Source organism: Leuresthes tenuis, unplaced genomic scaffold (genome assembly GCF_036924035.1).
Source record: "Leuresthes tenuis unplaced genomic scaffold, fLeuTen1.0.hap1 SCAF_23, whole genome shotgun sequence".
NCBI classification, from domain to species: domain Eukaryota; kingdom Metazoa; phylum Chordata; class Actinopteri; order Atheriniformes; family Atherinopsidae; genus Leuresthes; species Leuresthes tenuis.
The window spans coordinates 13,347,768-13,367,193 of record NW_027325377.1 but is presented as its reverse complement, the minus strand read 5'-3'; the positions used below and the strand labels follow the sequence as shown (position 1 = coordinate 13,367,193).

Here is a 19,426-nt window from a genome sequence, read left to right as displayed (position 1 = left end):
ACCGCCAACAGCTTGAATTGTGTGAACTCAGTCATGTGTATTCTTTTGACTTCTTGTTTCTCTTAATCTTCTGACTCTACTGGTAGTGACCTGACTGAGCTCTGATGGGTGCAATCAGTCTGTCAGACCCTTGCCGTGTCCCACTTCATAACCTGATGGGATATATTGTTTACTCCACTTTGGTACAAGTAAGGGAATTATGCGAGATATGTGTTGAAGTTGAAGGAGAGATTGAGTGTATTCACATTGTGTTAGTGTGTTTAGTTTACCTCAGGATGTTGGTTATTGCAGACTGGTTTACATCCGTGCCAGAGCTCAATGTTAACAGTTCCCTGCTTCCCATTGGCAGCTAAACTATGTGGCTCGTGCATGTTTTCATCAAGTGAAAATCGGACTTGGTTGTTGTCATGCTGTGGCATTTACAATTTCAAACACCCAGCAGCATGGGTAAGTGGCCGCAGACATAAGTTTGAATGAAATCTGTTAGGTTTACCTTGCAATACTGGTCGTGCTTTTCTCAGGTCTTGTGAACTGGGACCGTTGTTGGTCTAAGGCCCTAACATTAGGACTCTTTTACAAGTTTAATTCTACATGGCTAACAGAAAGAACGGATGGTTCCGCTCTGCATGAAAAGCTGTTAAACCTGACAGTTAAATGTATTACTGTGGTAGTATCAGCATGGGGTTACTGCAACAGTTTAATAGTTGCATTAAGTGGCCTAATGTTGCTGTTTTTCCAACCTGCTATCTTACAAGCAGGGGAGTCTAGTGGTTTTGCATTTAACGTGAGTGGAGACAATTCTGTGTTGCTTACTTCTGTAACAATGTTGACGCAGCAAATGGGACCAAATTACCACATTTTTGGCAGGTGCAGGTTTAGAAATACTCAGGTTGACCATTTAAAAACAGCACATCGCACAGATCGTCACAGCCATGGTCTTTTTACGTTCTTCAAATTCTCTTCTTTAAACTGGGCCTTTTTTTCTATTTAATTTCCATTTGCTGCTGGGAAAACAAAACCTATCAGTCACTTTTTTTCTGAAATTGAAATTCTTCAGCATCGAGTCGCTGCGGAAGCTTAATGTCAAGGTTAATGCCTGATTATTGTAATGAGAAGAAGTGTTGTTGTGCTGCTGCAGATTACCCAAGCACGGTTTGTATCTTTGATACAGTCAAACCTCCCACTCGGCGTCTGCTCTCTTTCATATCATGTTGTACTTTTGTCTTTTATGTGTTGGTCCACAGCTCGACAGCTCACTGTGCAGATGATGCAGAATCCACAGATCCTGGCTGCACTGCAGGAGAGGCTGGATGGTCTGAATGGCTCACCATCAGGGTACATGGAGAGGTGAGAAAAGGCTCTTCTTTTTCTTTCTCAGAACCACCCCACAGCCTGAACAGCAACATAGATTTGAGGTTGGAGATGGCTTGAGGTTGAAGTGACTTGTTTGGAACATCTGTAACCAGCGTCACGGTCACATTTCTGAGCTTCTGAGATGCTGTGGGAATGTCAGCTGTGCCTTGGCTGCAGGACTCTACCACCCACTGCTCGTCTTCTTAGCAAAACCATCAGCAGGCAGCTCTTTGATCAATGTGGCGAGTGCTTGGCAGTCGCCAACAAACTCGCCAGTTACAGCCCTGCACTTGGGACCAAACATGCACTCCTTTGCCAGAATAGCGCAGGCGTTTTAATTTGTCACATTGCAGAGAAACTCTTATTACAGTTCTGAGTCAGGTGGCTGTACTTCAGGTTCTTTGGATGGTTAAGTTAAAATGGTGGTTTGATAGATGTATGGTTCTTCAAGCCATGAAGCTAAAACATTTTAATCAAAACCTGACAGCAAGTCGGTTGGAGAAGCAGTTAAACGTGGCTCAGCAGATATTATAAAAAGATATGATGGGTTGGAATATTCAGAGTATTTGTTCTGGAGGGATGTAAACATCGAAAATGACAGAACAACAGGACGTTGAACCGAAATAACGGCTAAAGACTGTCACACCGGCAGTGAAGAACTGGATGCTTTCAAATGGAAAACTGTAGTAGTAGCAGCACACGTATGTAGATGAATTTAATAGAGCCACACTGATAAAATGGCTGAGTTGATCGGCAGGTATTATCCTGTGCAGACGTAAATCTAACAAAATATCCTGTCCTGATAAGACCTTTTTATAGAGATGCTGCATCATCCACACAAAGAACAAGGCCATAAATTCCCAGAGCATACACCAGTGACTCTGTGTACAAACAAAGCTGTTTCTTCACTGTGCCATTAAATGAAGCTGTGTTATTTTTTTTGCATAGTCTGATGTGTTTACTTGGGAGACCACCCGGACTTCCTGAAGATCTCCGGGGACGGTGCAGCCCTGCAGCGTGAGGCTTCTCTTTTAAGCCCTCAGCAGATTAACTCCCCCTTTGCCACCGCCTGCTCTCCATTGAGCACAATTTGTCGTGCGGTTTTAAATGTAGTAAATACACGAGTGTAACTGGGTGTCTTTATTGTATATTGTTTGAACAAAACCAGAAAAAAACAGTCCAGTTGTGTACTTTTTAACTCTGGGTTCCTACTGTGGGTAATTACGGCTGCATGGCTCGCCTAAAGTGCCGCAACCTCGGGGGGGATGCATGCCAGAGTTTTAGGGTTGCCTTCATATCTACTCTGCTCCCGTCTTTATCCCCACAGCTTACCAAAGGTTGTGAAGAGACGTGTAAACGCCCTCAAGAACCTGCAGGTCAAATGTGCCCACATTGAGGCGAAGTTCTACGAAGAAGTGCATGCACTGGAGAGAAAGTATGCAGCACTCTACCAGCCCCTCTTTGACAAAGTATGTATGGCTTCGGATTCCGTATTCCTAAAGCTGTTGTTTTTATGCACACGCTTTGAAAATGACATGGAACACTTCGGTGTTTTAACAAATGGACAACTGTTTATTATTCTGAGGAGGTATAAAGGTTAACTATTAAGTAAAAAGAAGCATTATTCTGGAATGATACTCATGTTTTGTCACATTATCAGAAAAGCTTAGATTCATATCAGCAGCTGCATATATTTGTGGTTTTGGATCAAAATTTCTTATCAAATCTGTATTTAGCAAGTAATGAATCTGACTTTTTACGCTTGGGCCCTTTTTTTAAAATGAACACAAACCAGCATTGTAAAGTTTGTGAACTTGACAGCCAGTTGTGAGAGGATGAAACAAGTTTTTGTTGCCCCTGCATCATAATGGTATTGATTGTTGGAGCGTAAAATCATCTACTTATGGACACGAGTCAGCAGCATTGACAGTGATGTTCAGTATGGAAGCGCTCATGATCAAAGCATTGAGAGAGACTGACTCTGCTCACTCATCTCTGTGTGCACCTTCTTTGTGTGCAAGGCTGGGTGTTTTTCATGTCACCGACGCAGCGTTAAAGGCTTGTTTTCATGTAAACAAAGCAGGGGGGAAAACGGCCATTTTCCCCCTCCAAGATCAGCTTGTGTTGACTCGAATGTTAAACCATGACCTTGTCTTTTTTTTTGCTAATGTAGAATTTGTGGCATTACATGTGTACAAACCATTTCCTGTTTTCTTACAGAGAAGTGACATAGTGAAAGCAGCTTATGAACCTACAGATGAGGAATGCGAATGGAAAGCAGATGAGGACGAAGAGCTGACAGTAAGTAAGCAGGTACAGATGATGTATACACCTGCATGCTTTCTATTTGAAGACACTTTTTTTTTCTTCACATTTAATACACATAACTTGTAGTCTAGTATAAAGCACAATAGTCTTAGCCGACCTGCAGGCAGCCATTAAGAGGCGTGCTTCAGAGCAGCTGAACAGTTAATGAAATCGATGTGGTTGTTTTTTGTGGCACAAATGCAGCTCTTTCCTCTTCTGTTAATCTGGGAGCCCAATGCACAGTGGCGTATGGTTTGTAGGTGGTTAGACTCTCCTTTTTATATAGTGGCCTACGTGTGAAAAAGGGAAATGCTTGACAAGAAAATGTCTTCACCAGGATGAGATGAAAGACAAGGCCAAGTTGGAGGAGGAGAAGAAGGACGAGGAGAAGGAAGATCCCAAAGGCATCCCAGAGTTCTGGTTAACAGTTTTCAAAAACGTGGACCTGCTCAGTGACATGCTGCAGGTAGGTTCATCCAGGCTGCTGGAGAGGTAGAGAAAATAGGTCACAGACAGTAGCAGCTTTCCACAGTGATAAATTTCGATTTGCTTCCACCTGCTGGTTGAAGTTTGCATGGGTCATTGCCGGTCCTGATGGAAAATGGTGCCACAGTAATGTAAAAGAACATGAATCGCCAGCATTAAGCTGCTATTCTCTCTCCTCCTCAGGAACATGATGAACCCATACTAAAACATTTACAAGACATTAAAGTAAAATTCTCAGATCCAGAACAGCCAATGGTGAGTCTGCCGGCACTCATTTTACACGTCTTAAGCCAGCATTCAATGATTAATTTCGAACCACCTTTTAACTGTGTTCTCGTTTTGATATTCTTCAGAGCTTTACATTAGAATTCCACTTCGAGCCCAATGAATTCTTTACAAATACAGTGTTGACAAAAACCTACAAGATGAGGTCAGAACCTGACGAGAACGACCCGTTCTCCTTCGATGGACCGGAGATCATGTCCTGTACAGGGTGAGTGCAGCAGCTTCACCTCCCTGTCTCAGAGACATCTGTAAAACTGTTGTATTGTGTGTTTATTTTCTGTTCTCCCTCTAACTTCACGAGTTAGGTTTATGGGATGTTAGACGCCGCATTCTGACTTTATTCTCTGCTGCTTGTGTTCTTCAACAGCTGCACAATTGACTGGACAAAGGGCAAGAACGTCACGTTGAAAACTATCAAGAAGAAACAGAAGCACAAGGGCCGCGGCACGGTGAGGACCGTCACCAAGACAGTCCCCAATGACTCCTTCTTCAACTTCTTCACCCCGCCAGAAGGTACCAACGATGGGCAGACATCTTGCAGTAATATTTATCTGGAATGTTTATCTTGAACTTGTACATTTGGAATAACACGATCCGTCTTTTTTCTTTTACAGTTCCAGAAACTGGAGACTTGGTAAGTAATTTTTGCTTCCATTATCCGTTTCATCTTTGTGTTTATGGTGATATGACTGTTTAGCTAAAGCTAAGAGCTGAACCAAAGTTAAGATTGTCCTTTGTCCCTAAGCCTGTCCTCTGCAGTGCTTGTAGAATGTTAGGAGAACTTAATCAATAACGCCGGTGAAGTGTTATTCCAACACTGACACATAATGTATACAGATCGTTGTTGTATGGGACTGCTGAGTCAGCGCTGCTTTCTGGATGAAAGAATAGAACCAAAGGCAATGCATGAATAAAGATTTGCTTTCAGGACGAGGACTCGGAGGCCGTTCTGGCTGCAGACTTCGAAATTGGCCACTTCATTCGCGAGCGCATCGTACCTCGAGCAGTGCTGTACTTCACAGGGGAGGCCATAGAGGATGATGACGATGACGTGAGTACCGGTGCATCATGATCGTTACACAGGACTCCCGCAGCATTCTTAATCGGTTTAATGAAAAAACAAAAGTCGAAATGTTTAAAAACTAATCTATTATTTTCCTTTTTATTTCTTTCTTTTCAAAATGGCAGTATGACGAAGAGGGCGAGGAAGCAGACGATGAGGTAAAACTCCCAGCTTTAGAAGAGATGTGGAGTTTTGATACTGCAGTACTGGGGATGTGTGGAGGGAAGCCAGTAGACTGAAATTGCAATGTGTGTTATTAGGAAGGTGAAGAGGAGGCTGATGAGGAGAACGACCCCGACTATGATCCCAAGGTGAGACGAAGCACACGCACACCCTCTATTAATCTCAGATGTCCTGAGAAAGACTTTGCTCAGCACTTCTCAACTCTGTTGGCTCAGGATGCTCCCGCCGGAGGCCTCGGATAAGTTATCTCAGACCCTTCCACAGTTCAGGAGTCGCTCTCAATTTTGGAACAGCGAGAATCTCTTTGTGGCACTTATTTTTATTTATTTTGAACCCCCCCCCCCATTATCCCGAGGGTCCTGAGCTGCAGGTCGAGAACAGCTGTCCTTACAAGATCTTATGATCTCAACATACAGAATACATACTGTCAAATGCATCTCATTTTTTACTGAGCTTTTAATTTGCATCAGCTTTTCTTTTGCGTGTGATCTTTCCGACCCAGGCAGAAAATGAATCCAGTTAATTTCTCTTTAAACGGCTTTTTTATTTTTTAATAATTCTTCACCATCATTCAATGCTGCATGTTGGTACTAAAACCTAAACCCTAACCTAAAGTAACACTGAGGTCCAGCACACCTTACAGACAGAGGGGGCACAAGTGATCTGATGTTTCTGGTTTTATTGCACAGAGCATCAAACGTTTGGACTCATTCAGAATGATTCTTCAGTAGAGACATAAAGTCGGATAAGTGCATTACTTTCAGTTTGAATAGAAACGCAGTGAAATTCCGGCTTGCTGAGGTTTAGTATAATGTTACCCAGTCAAACAAATGACAGGTTCTCTACTGACAGGCTCGTGTTTACTCCAATTTTCTGCCTCGCTGCTCCCGAAACAAAAGAAATGTCCCTGAAAAGGTGAACCAACAGGTGTTACTGTGAGGGAAAACCGTGTGAGCTCCAAGAGAAACATTCCAGTAAAACCACGCAAGCACATATTTAGCATGTGTCGGATATTCTTTTTCTTTTAGATCCACACTCATTTAAACAGACCGGACTTCTGCTTCTTCTCTGCTTAGCAATAAGGTCTTTGGCATTCTGTATTCTGCTAGTTTTGCTTTTTCTTTGGTTTATTTATTTAATTTTTTTTCCTATTCATTAATGTTACTTCATCTCCAGTCACTTTTGCATCTTTTGTCAGCTATTCTTTAAATTTTTCCTCACTAGGTTTAAGTGGTGACAGTAGAAAAATAACCCTATCCTGGTAGGTACGGTTTGTGAATTGTCAGCTTACTACCACACCCCACCCCCCCACCCCCCAACGCCACGCCACGCCTTCAGTTTTGGTTTTGGCTTTCCTTTTTTCCTGTTTTACATCTCTCTGCACCCCCCCACCCCCCTCACCCCACACATTGAGCGCCTTCTCTTCCTCTGCCGCCGTCATGCATTCTCCTGAATTACTAACCCCTGGTTTGCTGTTGGGTTGTTTTTTTTTTTTCGTTTTTTTTCTGTAAGTTTAACCCGTAATGAGATCAGCATTTGCACCTGTATCATTTCTGTATGTTGGAGCTCGTCCAGCCCTGCCTTGTTCATGTTTTTTTTTTCTTTCCATGTTTGAAATGTCCTCTGCACAAACACAGGCTAGTTCTGGCTTTGTCGACACGAGGATTTGTCTATCATAAATTCAGTGCTTTCTCAACCAGTGTGTGTATTCCCATTTACGTGGCATTGGTCAGTTTTTTTTTCGTCTTTGTTTTATTTTCAGTGGTTTTGTGTCAAGTTCTGTTGAGCTACAGCTCCCCAATAGATCTGTTTTTAATGCTAGGCTAATAGCTTTTGAGGGCTGCTCAATCAGCGGTTGTCAACTTCTCCAAAACAGGATTTCCCGAGAAAGTGTTTTTTCAAAACGCCTTCACTGTCAGCAGTAACAGCGTCCTTTCAATTCCCAATTTAAAAGCTTGCTCTATGGAAAGGCTTCACATCTAGGTCTTTCAGCAGATGCTAAGTCGTCCTCTGCTGGAAAAGCCCATATGTTACTGATTTGAAATCCTGTCACCTGCTTTAATGCGGAACCCTTCAGAGTTCATTCCAAGCCAAATGTATGCACCATGATAAAAATGACCTCTGACTGTAATTCAGTGAGTCATCAAGCCATCAGAGGCAGCCCGAACAGCTGCAGTGTCATCACTTCTGTATGTGACGCATTACTACAAAGTGTAATGGGAGCTTAATTGTGTTTCTGTGCACTTTAATGTGACAGCTAATTGATATCTCGCTGTCCTAACTAACAGAGAAACACCCAAACATGGTTACCAAATGAAGATTTTATACCTTAATGTTCAGAGACTCCATTGGGCCTCAGTCCGTTGGCTTCATCGAAGGCGTGTAATGCAGGTTTACAGTAACGGCCAGTGAGCAGCAACTCAACAGTGAGTTTGAGTTGATGTAGAAAGGGTCACCATTGCCTGCTTTTTCCCAACACAAGAGTTAATGGATTTTCTCATCTATGTAGGCCCTAAAGTCCAATATTTATCTTGGTTTATTGGAGATCTCTGCACTGAATTATCCATTTTCAAAGTTCAACCCTGAAGGTGGTGAAATGGATATTAAACTATACACTATGGTATATAAAAAGAACTGCCTCAAACTTTAGGCTGAGCTAAACTTGACGACAGCGTTAATTTGACCACTGAAAGGTTAAAGTTCACGGATTTTCACTCTGGACGAGGGTTGTATAATGGCTGTTATCCGTTTGATTAACACGAGCCACTTTCACACATGTTCTGGAGACGTTCCAGAGGCCTAGCATGCGAGAACATAAATGCCCACATCACTGGCATCGGACTTTCTGTGTAGATTTTCATCTCGGCCACCTCCTGAAATCTCCAGATCATCAGTGGCTTAGGGTGTAAACTTGTACATATTCAGGAGCATTTGCCGCTTCTGTGCGAGCGAGCGTGCTGATAAATTTGCTCTTTTTGCTGACCTGTATGCTGCTCTCATTTCACTTCCTGCATACTAGTGGCCACATGGAGCCCTGATGCCAAAACAAGCCCTTTATTTTCATTACAACACATTGAGAATAGCAATTTCCACGGCATAATTTTTACATCCATCATGCGCTACCTCCTGTGAACTCGATAGCTTATCACCCCCCCCCAAAACAAAACATTTCCAGCCACAGGAGTGCATCTCTGGCAGTAAAGTCTGGACCAAATTGTCTGCATTTCTCCTGGAAAAATTCCAGTGTTGATGTGTGAAAATGGCTCAAATGTATAAAAATGAAAGCTGTGTTGCTACTTTGTCTCCCGGTCAGACTTTCGCTTACTTGACCCAACCTGCCGCTGAAGGTGAGACACCTCTCACTCAGATTTTTAATCACGTCAGATCAACACATGAGTCTCAGTTTCAGAATTACACCGACTCTTCCGTCTGCGAGCCGTGCGTCTGTTGTCCAGCTTCATCATCACTAAGCTTAGTGTAGCGTCTGTCTGATCAAAAGAAATGAAAACGACCTCAGTGTGGATGCGAAATCTTTCTTCCCAGCTCCCTCACTGGTTTTGGTATCTGCAGTTTGGCATTTTAACAGTCGCATCGATGCGCTACTAAGATGCTCTCGCAGAAACTCAGCTGGATTTCTATATATTGCCAGCTAGAGTTGATAGATCCTGACTGTTTTTTTTCTCTCGATAACATTTCAAATGACACTCCAACTCAGATGTTTATAGCTGCCTGTGATTCATGGAGAACCATCTTGACACAAATTTGGAATAAACCTTCAGAACTTCATAGAAAAAACAGATCCTTTCAAGTTTGTAGCCGCTTCATTGAATGTTCTGGCTTGAAGTGGCTTTGTTTGTTTTGGTCTGTTTTTTTTATACCATCAGTTGGTGAAGTCTTGGCCTTAAAACGCACTTCTTGCTTTTGTGATGTCTTGCAGAAGGACGCGGCCCCCCCAGCTGAGTGCAAGCAACAGTGAGGCCTCGCACGGCTGCCGCGAAGGATCAACTGCACTGTAATGGCTTCTCAAATTGGAAACAAAAAAGAAACGATAAAAAAAAAATTAAAAATGGGGGGGGGGGGGGAAAAGCAAACAACGAAAATTGAAAATAGTTACTTATCGCCTTATAATGTTTTGTATTTTTCTTGGTAGGGAATTTAAAAGAAAAGGTTTCAAAATTTTTGTTACAAAAACTCATGGTAATATACTGGGAGCTGTTTGGCTCAATATACATAGTATTTTACTAGACCTGTTTTCTCCTTCTTTTCCTCCTCTGTACAATAGACAATAGGAAAAATATCTTTCTCAAACAGCATGACCTTGTTTCTTCACCGCGAAAACTAGTTTGGGTTCTTGTGAAGTTCTTTTGTTTGTATTTACTCCTAGACAACAGCTGTGGTTTAGACTGCAACGCAGTGGCATCAGTTTATACACCCTCCTTCCTCCTACTAAAGTTCCAGGTTGGTCAGTTCTGATCGTTCCAAGTGTTTTTTTTGGGGTTTTTTTTCCTCCTCTCTTCTTCTTCTTCTTATTCTTCAACAACTCTTTAGTGGGGCCTTCAGCACTTGAAAAAGCACTGTAGCATTCCCAACACTAGAGAAGTAGGACAGATGGGTGACCTGCGGCTGGGTGTCCATTCCAGTTTAATCTTCCTGAGCATGGGGATCCAGAGTTGATGTTTGTCCTCCTCCTGCGCCACTTGTGCTCACTGCTTTCCACACAATACATTCCAGTAAGCAGGCACCGCCAGTGAAACCTCCCCCGAGTCTGCCGCTCTGCAACTGGACAGACTGTCGAAGTGGATCCGAAATTAAGCTCGCGTCGACTTCTTTGCTCCCAGGACGGGACACAGCTCAGTTGAATCTCTTGAACATTCCAGAGAACCCTTTTCGATGAGGAAGCAGGTGAGAGTAGTTTAGTGGGATGAACAGTTCGGGGGCACCTGGTCCCACTAACCTCGTGTTTCAGGCTCCTCGTAGGCTCACTGTGGCGTGGCTGTCGTCTTATCTATTGCACTTTGTGCTAGTGTGTGGTGTAATCGTGGCGTCCCGTCATCAGTTAGCCAAGTATTCCTTGTAAGCAGCACTTTGTTTGATGCCCTCCATCTAAAGGGCCTTAGGGGCGGTGGTGTAACCCCGCTTGTGGAGATTTGAACTATTCTGGTTTAAAGTGCATTGCCTTTTGTTACCAGAGAAGGCGCACTTCAGAGAGGCTTTGAAGGAACATTGTTGTACATGTAGCACAGGGGGCTACAATAAGGAAGTGTCAACCAGTCAGATTCAGCCTTCCCTTTGTTTTTTTTTTCCCCCGTTCTTCAGTTTCTAATCTTTCCTACCTCTTGTGTTCCTAATTAATGTCTGGTCAGGTGACTTTCAGATCTCAGCCTAGCACTTGAGGTCCTTGTATTGATTTTTTTTCTTTTTTTTTTTTTTCTTCCTTTTTAATATCACTGTGAAAGAAAGAGGGGAAGTGTGATAAGGCCATTGTTTCTGGCCAATGACGCCACAACCCTCCCCACCTCAGCCCATTTCCTTCATCACCCAGAAGGCCACAGAAAAGCATGTCAGAGCAATATTTTAAGCTTGGAGGGGGTACCAAGAACAAACTTAGTCCGCCTCCCTTCCAAATCCATTCTTAATGCCTTTTTTTTTTTTTTCTTAAGTTGCAAAAACAGCCAAGTGTTGGTTGTGCTGGGCAGCCTAATATCTGCTGTGGAGAGCCAGGGTACCTCTGATTCTGCAGGGAGTAATCAGATCATGTTCATTGGGGAAAAAGGACAGGACAGGGTTTTCTGTATGGTCCTTCTGAGCAGCTGTTGTCAAGGCAAAATGCTATGCTACAAAAATACTAATGTACTCAATAACTGTACGTGTATGTTCATGAATAAACTGGTTAAACATGTCTGCTGTTGATTTGTTGCACCACTTACAAATGCGCAATGAAATGCATCCATGTTGGTGTTGGAAGGGGCAAATAAATCCGTAATTAGCAGATTCATCAAAGTCAGTCGGTTGGACAATAAAGCAGAGGTGCGGCAGGGGGCGCTGCAGTGCAAATATTGAACCTCCATGGGGGGGTAAACATGGTTTGTAATTGAAATAAAACGAGCACATAAAAAGCCACAATCGTCAAAGGGGGCAGTGAGAACAGCGGCTCAGATTGCAGTTTGTTAATCTCCCCACACGCGCCTGAAATGCTTCATAATCCTGTAAACGACTTGGATAAAAGATGTAGGTAACATGGGTACACCTTTACTTGGTAATAAAGATAACTTTCTTTTTACTGTCGCACGAGTCTTATTTTTAGTTGAAGGATTCCCAGGATTGGGGGGGGGGGGGGGGGAGTCCACCTAATTGAACCGAAATCTTTCTTCTCTGGCATACTCTTTAAAATAAGTGCACCTAAGTAGTGATAAAATGCTTATTCTGGGTTCAATTGGATTTGTTTTTTTAAATGACTAAGTTTCAAAGACCTTTTCAGTTTAAGACGTTAGAAAAGGCGAACACATCTCATCTGTATGTTTTGGGGATGAAAGTATTGATTATAAACTCCAAAAAAAAAAAATCAGACTGGATCTAATAAAGTCCCTATCAAAAGCTGTTGATATTGTCGTCTCAGAGGGCTGGATGCTGCTCAGAGGGGGGGCGGTGCGCCTCTCCAGACCCCTCCCGCCCTCAAACCCCTTCACACACGGTGACCAGTAACCAGACAGGCAAGCAGCCGTCTCTCTACATCCAGAGCTTCACAGCCCCGCGGTCACAGCAACATCCCATGCCCCCACCTTCTTCGGGATAGACAGCCGTCAATCCATCCAGGCAAGCGGCCAGGAGTGTGGGAGACTGAGGCGTGCAGGTGAACATGCTGGAAAACGGGAGGAAGGTGTTCAAGGAGGGTCTGCTGGAGAAGCGGAGCGACGGGCTGCTGCAGCTGTGGAAGAAGAAGCACTGCGTCCTGACTGAGGACGGCGTGCTGCTGCTCCCGCCCAAGCAGCACGACCACCCGCAGCACCACCACCACCACGGCGGCGGGGACACGGTCAAAGTCAAGGAGCTGCACTTCGCCAACATGAAGACGGTGGACTGCGTGGAGCGGAAGGGCAAATACGTCTACTTTACGGTGGTTATGACGGAGGGGAAGGAGATCGACTTCAGGTGCCCGCAGGACGAGGGCTGGAACGCGGAGATCACCTTGCAGATGGTCCAGTACAAGAACCGGCAGGCGATACTGGCGGTCAAGTCCACCCGGCAGAAGCAGCAGCTGCTGGTCGTGCAGATGCCCGGACAGAAGACCATCCGCAGCTCTCCGAACGTTGCGTGACCTGTGGCGTACCCCGTGGTCACTGGTGCGCCTTTAGCGGTAAGACAGCAAGATAAATTAGAGGGGGCTCCCCAGGTCCGGGGACCACCTGGAGATCCCCTCGGCAGATTAAGGACCCCCCTTTTTTTCTGCTTGTATTTCCTGGATATTAGTACAAACGTTGGGGAGGTCTGGTTTCACCATAGGGTACAGTCGACTCCCTCTGATCAGTGCTCTTCTTTCAAGAGACCGAATCACACACTGTGGATTTTTCTTGGCGGTACGAAAAGTTTTTGGAGCCCAGCTTTTGACTTGATTATATTTCTCTTTCGAATATAAAGAGGTGAATCCTCTACAGAAAAGGTGCTGGATGCAGCTTACACTGGCAGGTTTGATATACCACTCAAAGAAGTCGTCCCGTAGCTAAAACGCACGGGTTGCGCGCAGATGTAAGTAGCTGCAAATAAATTGTGTCCATAAATCGTAGGAATGTTTGCGCGACCCTTTTAACTGGAGTATAAAAGCTCAGATTTTAATTGGCCTAACGACTTATAGAGCAGAAGTAAAGTTAAGTATATGCCCAACATATTGAAATCAAGCGTAAAGACGCATGGATTTTCGGTCATTTTCAAAGTCATGGAGGTAAATTCCTCATGTGTGCGCGTGCATAGGTTGATTTCCAGATTTGCACTGTGATCCGTACTGAAGTGCAGTCTCAGCTGTATGAGCCGCGCCAGGATATGTGCATGCAGTCTTTGCAGTCCAACCGAACAGTGGCTCAAGCTATGTTTAGAGAAATGCGCAGCTCCAAAGTCTCAGATTTCCATACACGGGGGTCCCGGTCGCAGGTGATGATTTGTAAAGTTTTTTTAATTTTTAAACGCAGCATAACACGAATGAACTGAAACTGAAACTGATAAAGAAAGCAGCCAGGTTTAATGTATTTAGTCACGATGATTACTAATGGTAATGAAGCACCAAATCTGCTGGAAATGACCCTCCTAAAGTGCCATGCTCGCCATATTCAGCGCCAGCAAAAAGGGGTTTGTTCCCACCCCAACAACTATAACAGTCTGCATCATTGCTGGGACTGTGATCAGTTAAAAGATTATAATCTTATATGTCCAAACAAATGTTATTATTTATATTCATTCAAAGATATTTACAAAAATCTGTAATATTGATAATTTTTGCCTGATTCCACTATTGCCAGAATCAGGCAAAGACTAGATTAAACAAATAACTATAACTAAGTATGTTCTCAACATAATGTTAATGTAATTTTAGCAGAGAAAGCGCTATAAGCCAGTCCTCGTGATTCTTTCATTTACATGAAATATATAAATATATATCAATGGTTTTGTTTGGCCTGCTGAAATTATAGGAGCATTCTAGTGACTCCATGTCTTGACTAACTTTAGATCTGTTCTGCATCCTCTGTGAGGCACAGTCAGTCTGCAGTCTGTCTAACTGATTGCATCCGCAGGTGAATTGGACACTCAGCCGGGGAAGAATATGAAACCAGACTTCTTCTCCCCTTGCTGCTGCCCCACCGAGCTCCATTCTCCAAGAGAACCCCTCTTCCACGTTGTGGGTTCTAACCACCAGCGCCCCCACTCTCTTTTCAATACAAAGACTTCTTTCACAAAAGACTGATAGACTAAAAGCATGTGAGAAAACAACTGTATTCTATTGTGCGATGGGTTTGTCCCTTATTTATTAGATGTGTATATATTTTCTATTAAAAAAAAAAAGTTCCGTTGTTCATGAATGTTCAGTGTGGTTGTTGCTCCAGTGGAACAGGAAGTACTTGGTCTGAGGTTCATAGCCTACGAATCTAGTGGAAATAAATTGCATATCTGATTGCTGTAGATTAGTCCACCAGTTCATTATTTATAGAATGTGTCATTGCTCATGGTTTCATTTTTCAACTGAACCAAAGACTCATTCATTACATTTTTCTTCTTGTGCAGTGTTTTGCCTCACTTTACTAAACATCTATTGATACAGTGTATGAGACACCTGCTACTCCACTCTTGCAAATTTTGTTTAATGTGCTTGATTAGTTAATAGCTACAGTCTAAATGTTTTAACTGTGTTCACCAGTCCTTTTTCTTCAATTTGTTTGGCTGCATTCATACACTGGGGAGATTTCTCTTGCCATTTTGTGAGTCTTAAATCTGAATCTGACTTTTCTCAGTGATTTCAGAGAAACTTAGACATCAAACTTAGACATCAAAAGTTACATGAATGGTGGAGTATTTGTTATGTTATACTGAGTTTTCAGAAGCCGAGCAGTTTAAGGACATTTTCACTGGTTGCTTTACATCTTTGTAAAAATGTAACATCAGGCTAAAACCAAGAAGTAGAGCCCAATGAAAAACAGAAAAAGATGGAGGAAAAGTAACTTAATATGTACGAGTTCATGAAAACGTATAAATTGTTCGCTTTACGATGAAGCTTGTCATACTTTCAAGCAGGATATGTTATCAATTCTTATTATTTGGGGTACAGAAGCGGTATTTGAATTTCTTTTCTGGTAGCAGCTAAGCTAGGTTGCTAGTTTTCTAACTAACATGCTGCGCTGTGTTAATGCCATTTTCTTTGTAAATTAGCAGACTTATTTACAGCGGAAACAGCTATGGCATGTGCAGTTGTCTTTGTGTAATTTTATTTAATTTTTTTACAAGGCACAGTACTAGCTAGCTAGCATTTAGCTCGCTCGCTGAAATGCAGGCAACGGATATTTCTCGGTGATTTGAATGCTTCCAGCTACAGCACCCTCTTGTGTCACAGGGTTGTGAGGAAAATTAGACACCATGTTACAAGATTACGCCATTAGTATTTTTTTTAAGCAGCTTAGAGAAAACATTTTCCCGTTTTTAGTGCCAATTGTACTGTACTTTTCTAAGCTAAAAGTCTTAATTGTGACTCACAATAATTAGGAATGGAGTGAAAGTCATTCACTGCCATACAGCTCGACTTGTAATGAATTGATTTTGGGATATCTTTGAAAAACGTGTAACTAATCTGTATTACATATTGAAAGCATAAATGTTTTTTCATGAGAAAGTCAAAGAATATATAATAGACAGCAACATTTGGCAGAACAGGCAACAGTCTCAGATGGTTCTCATGGTGGAGGGTTGTGTTGCATAAGGAGATTTATCTTACTGTGGCTCATGCTGTTTCCTGTTTCCAGGGAGTGTCTCCCAATGCTTGCCAGTGTATCACCATCAAGCCAACACATACCTCTGCGTTGCTGTCATCTTCTACACAGGGTCATCGCTGTGCCCTTTATCTAATGTGGCTGGTGTGATGCCACTCTGACATGCCTTCCTGTTTTCATGATTTTGCACACAATCATAGCCGTGCCCTTTGTGGCCACTGTCTGTTTCTTATGTTAATGTGAGATCTATTTTCATACCTCAATATGAAACATTCCATTAAAAAAGTCAAACAAATTCACTCTGCTTTGTCTTGTGTGCTTTCTCTTCCTTCCCAAAGTAGCGGATTAACATCAGTGCCCTATGGTTTAGCAGGGTCACCTAAGTGACCTGTTTAAGTGGCTGGCGCTCAGTCAGTCTCCAGGTTTTTATTGCTTTATTGCTGCTGAACCTCTCACCCCATGTTTCCTGGTCTAAATCTAGAAGCCATGGAGGGAGTTGGGTTTCACTGCCAGTGGTTGTCGCTCAGATAAGCTGCCAGTGTGTAATGTCAAAAGCGCACGTGGCTACAGCCACACTGTTGTCTAAAGCACAGCTAATTCAATTAAACTCAGTGCACGTGACAGCATCCTCTATGACACATAAAGTGCTCACTGCTGCTGGAGAAGAGCATTGTGAAACAGTCAAGCATTGTAATATTTGGATTTTACATTCGCCTTCAATCACCGTAGATGCATAATCGTTTCCTGTTCTTGAGGAAAAATTTATACAACAACAGTATAATGACAATCAGAGTCTTTAATTGACTTTGGTATCAGAAGGTTGATAGATTTTCTTATAGAGTGAAAACTGAGTTATTACCAGAATTACCCTTTATTTAACCACGACTGTAGAGCTCTTGAGGTTCAAAATCTATGCACGTGTGTCCTGGCCAAAACGGGCAGCAGCTGTTTCACCACTTGACAAATAAAGAGTCTAGTTAAAGCAAATACTTTTGCCACAGAGCTGCTACCGTGCTCACAACTAGCAACTGCATGATAAAGGTAAATGTAACATGATGATGGGCTGCACAGCTGTGTGGCGGTTAGCACTCACAGCAGTCGTCTCACAGCAAAAGGGTTCCTGGTTTGAGTCTCAGCTGGGGCCTTTATGTGTGGAGTTTGCATGTTCTTCCTGTGTATGCATGGGTTCTCTCTGGGTACGCCGCCTTCCTCCCACCGTTCAGAAACATGCATGGTAAAATGGTTGTTAGTCCGTTTGTCTCTGTGTGGCCCTGTGATGGTCTGGCGGCTGTTGTTTTTGCTGTCATTTGTAGCTTCCTTTTGAGATTGTCCCACAAATCAGGGAAAAGATCAACAGGAAGACTATTAAGCTACAGTCCCTCCTGCTGTTGACAGTCTCCAACATGCCTTATTGAGCTAGCTGTAGCAGCTGCTCACTTAAAAAGCCGCTGCTGCTTCTCGGACTGTGAGACGACTGCCAGGTGATTCCTTGCCATCACCAGCTGTCTTTGATGTAGAGGAAGTTGTTGGAACTCGTGACAACAGACACATGTGGCTGCAAGTGATTTAAGAAGAACATCAAATTCAGTCTCTTTTGGAGCCTCACCACCTCTACTTCATAGCAGTACTTTAATCCATTAAAACTTAGTTTTTTTAGTAGAAGGGCGAATGTGTTTGGCTGATACTGAAGTTTTTTGCAAATATAGTTGTTTTTAAAGATGATCAATCTTGTAGTAAAGTTTAATCAAGCATTTTAGATATTCATTAGAGACCAGCGAGACCAATCGAGGAAACAACAAAGAGGTGGGTGTAAATTTTCAGCAACAGATTAAAAGACATTTGGTATTGTATAGAATATTTTTAGCAGTAAGACACAAGTAAGTATGAATAAAAATAAACTTTGTGTGGATAAGTGCTTGGACCAATTTTTACTTTATACATGCTTCCATTAGGTAACATTATTAGACAGCATGGCCTAAATTTCCATTGTTATGCTGATGATACTCAGCTGTACTTATCTATGGAACTCGATGAATAGGTTGGTCAGACTACAAGCATGTCTTAAAGACATAAAGACCTGGATGACTCAGAACTGTCTGCTTCTAAATTCAGACAAAACTGAAGTTGTTCTCTTTGGACCTGAGCGCTTCAGGGAGAAATTGTCTAGTTATATAGTTACTCATGATGGTATTTCCTTGGCTTCTAGTTCTACAGTGAGGAACCTTGGAGTTATTTTTGACCAGAATTTATCATTTGACGCACATATAAAACTGGTTTCTAGGACTTCCTTCTTTCACCTTCACGTAATATTGCTAAAATCAGGAACATCCTGTCTCAGGGTGATGCAGAGAAACTAATTCATGCATTTGTTACTTCAAGACTGGACTTCTGTAATTCTTTATTATTGGGCTGTCCCACATATTCTGTGAAAAGCCTCCAGCTGATCCAAAATGCTGCAGCCAGAGTTCTGATGAGAACTAACAGGAGAGATCATGTTTCTCCAGTTTTAGCTTCTCTTCATTGGCTCCCTGTTAAATTCAGAATAGAATTTAAGATTCTTCTCCACACATATAAAGCTCTTAATGACCAAGCTCCATCATATCTTAAAGATCTCATTGTAAGATATTTTCCTAACAGAGCACTTCGCTCCCAAACTGCAGGTTTACTTGTTGTTACCAGAGTTTCTAAAAGTAGAATGGGAGGCAGAGCCTTCAGTTATCAGGCCCCTCTCTTGTGGAATAAGCTGTCAATGAATGTCCGGGAAGCAGACACCCTTTCCACTTTTAAGATTAGGCTTAAAAATTTCCTTTTTGATAAAGCTTATAGTTAGGGATGGCTCAGGTAATCCTGAAACATCCCATAGTTAAGCTGCTATAGGCTTAGACTGCTGGGGGACCTCATCTGTCACACCTTTTCTCACTTTGCTCTCTTTTTCCCCCTGTTTAATTTCTCAATTGATTTTATGTACATGTGACATTACTGTGGTTATTAACTTGTGTTTCCCTGTTCCAGCAGATATCCTTTGAATGGCGTTAGGGTGTTTTTCCCCCCTCTTTTCCCTCTTTTCTGTCTTCTCAAACCCCAGCTGGTCGAGGCGGATGGCCACCCTTCCTGAGTCTGGTTCTGCCAGAGGTTTCTTCCTGTTAAAAGGGAGTCGTTCCTTTCCACAGCCGCCACAGGCACGCTCAGGATGGGAGATTGGACTGAAGACAAGTTTCGGTGCAATCTGTTGGTTTCCTTAGCTAGGATATTGTTTTTTGAATTGGCTCTATATGAATGAATTTGA

At 42.7% G+C, this 19,426-nt stretch overlaps 2 protein-coding genes across 4 annotated transcripts in view; both read left to right on the top strand.

The window, feature by feature from the left end:
- nap1l1 (nucleosome assembly protein 1-like 1) overlaps positions 1 to 11,576 on the top strand; it is a 19,309-nt gene extending 7,733 nt beyond the window's left edge. The window contains exons 4-16 of one of the 3 annotated variants that reach the window (XM_072377944.1): positions 1,245 to 1,347; positions 2,681 to 2,822; positions 3,574 to 3,666; positions 3,998 to 4,126; positions 4,330 to 4,401; positions 4,500 to 4,639; positions 4,799 to 4,944; positions 5,046 to 5,065; positions 5,360 to 5,482; positions 5,620 to 5,652; positions 5,755 to 5,805; positions 6,902 to 6,938; positions 9,615 to 11,576. In XM_072377944.1, the coding sequence (XP_072234045.1) occupies positions 1,245 to 1,347; positions 2,681 to 2,822; positions 3,574 to 3,666; positions 3,998 to 4,126; positions 4,330 to 4,401; positions 4,500 to 4,639; positions 4,799 to 4,944; positions 5,046 to 5,065; positions 5,360 to 5,482; positions 5,620 to 5,652; positions 5,755 to 5,805; positions 6,902 to 6,907 (1,058 nt within the window). In that variant the 3' untranslated portion in view covers positions 6,908 to 6,938; positions 9,615 to 11,576. The remainder of the gene's footprint in view (positions 1 to 1,244; positions 1,348 to 2,680; positions 2,823 to 3,573; positions 3,667 to 3,997; positions 4,127 to 4,329; positions 4,402 to 4,499; positions 4,640 to 4,798; positions 4,945 to 5,045; positions 5,066 to 5,359; positions 5,483 to 5,619; positions 5,653 to 5,754; positions 5,806 to 6,901; positions 6,939 to 9,614) is intronic. The other 2 variants (XM_072377943.1, XM_072377942.1) reach the window with 2 other exon arrangements.
- A 799-nt stretch (positions 11,577 to 12,375) lies between these two features.
- Positions 12,376 to 16,429, top strand: phlda1 (pleckstrin homology-like domain, family A, member 1). Its single transcript, XM_072377945.1, has 2 exons — positions 12,376 to 13,031; positions 14,458 to 16,429. The coding sequence occupies exon 1, from the start codon at positions 12,534 to 12,536 to the stop codon at positions 12,990 to 12,992; it is 459 nt and encodes a 152-aa protein (XP_072234046.1). The 5' UTR covers positions 12,376 to 12,533; the 3' UTR covers positions 12,993 to 13,031; positions 14,458 to 16,429.
- The last annotated feature ends 2,997 nt before the right edge of the window (positions 16,430 to 19,426 follow it).

What these genes read in the sequence shown, in the direction of transcription:
- phlda1 (XM_072377945.1), top strand. Translation starts at nt 12,534, where the DNA reads ATGCTGGAAAACGGGAGGAAGGTGTTCAAGGAGGGTCTGCTGGAGAAG.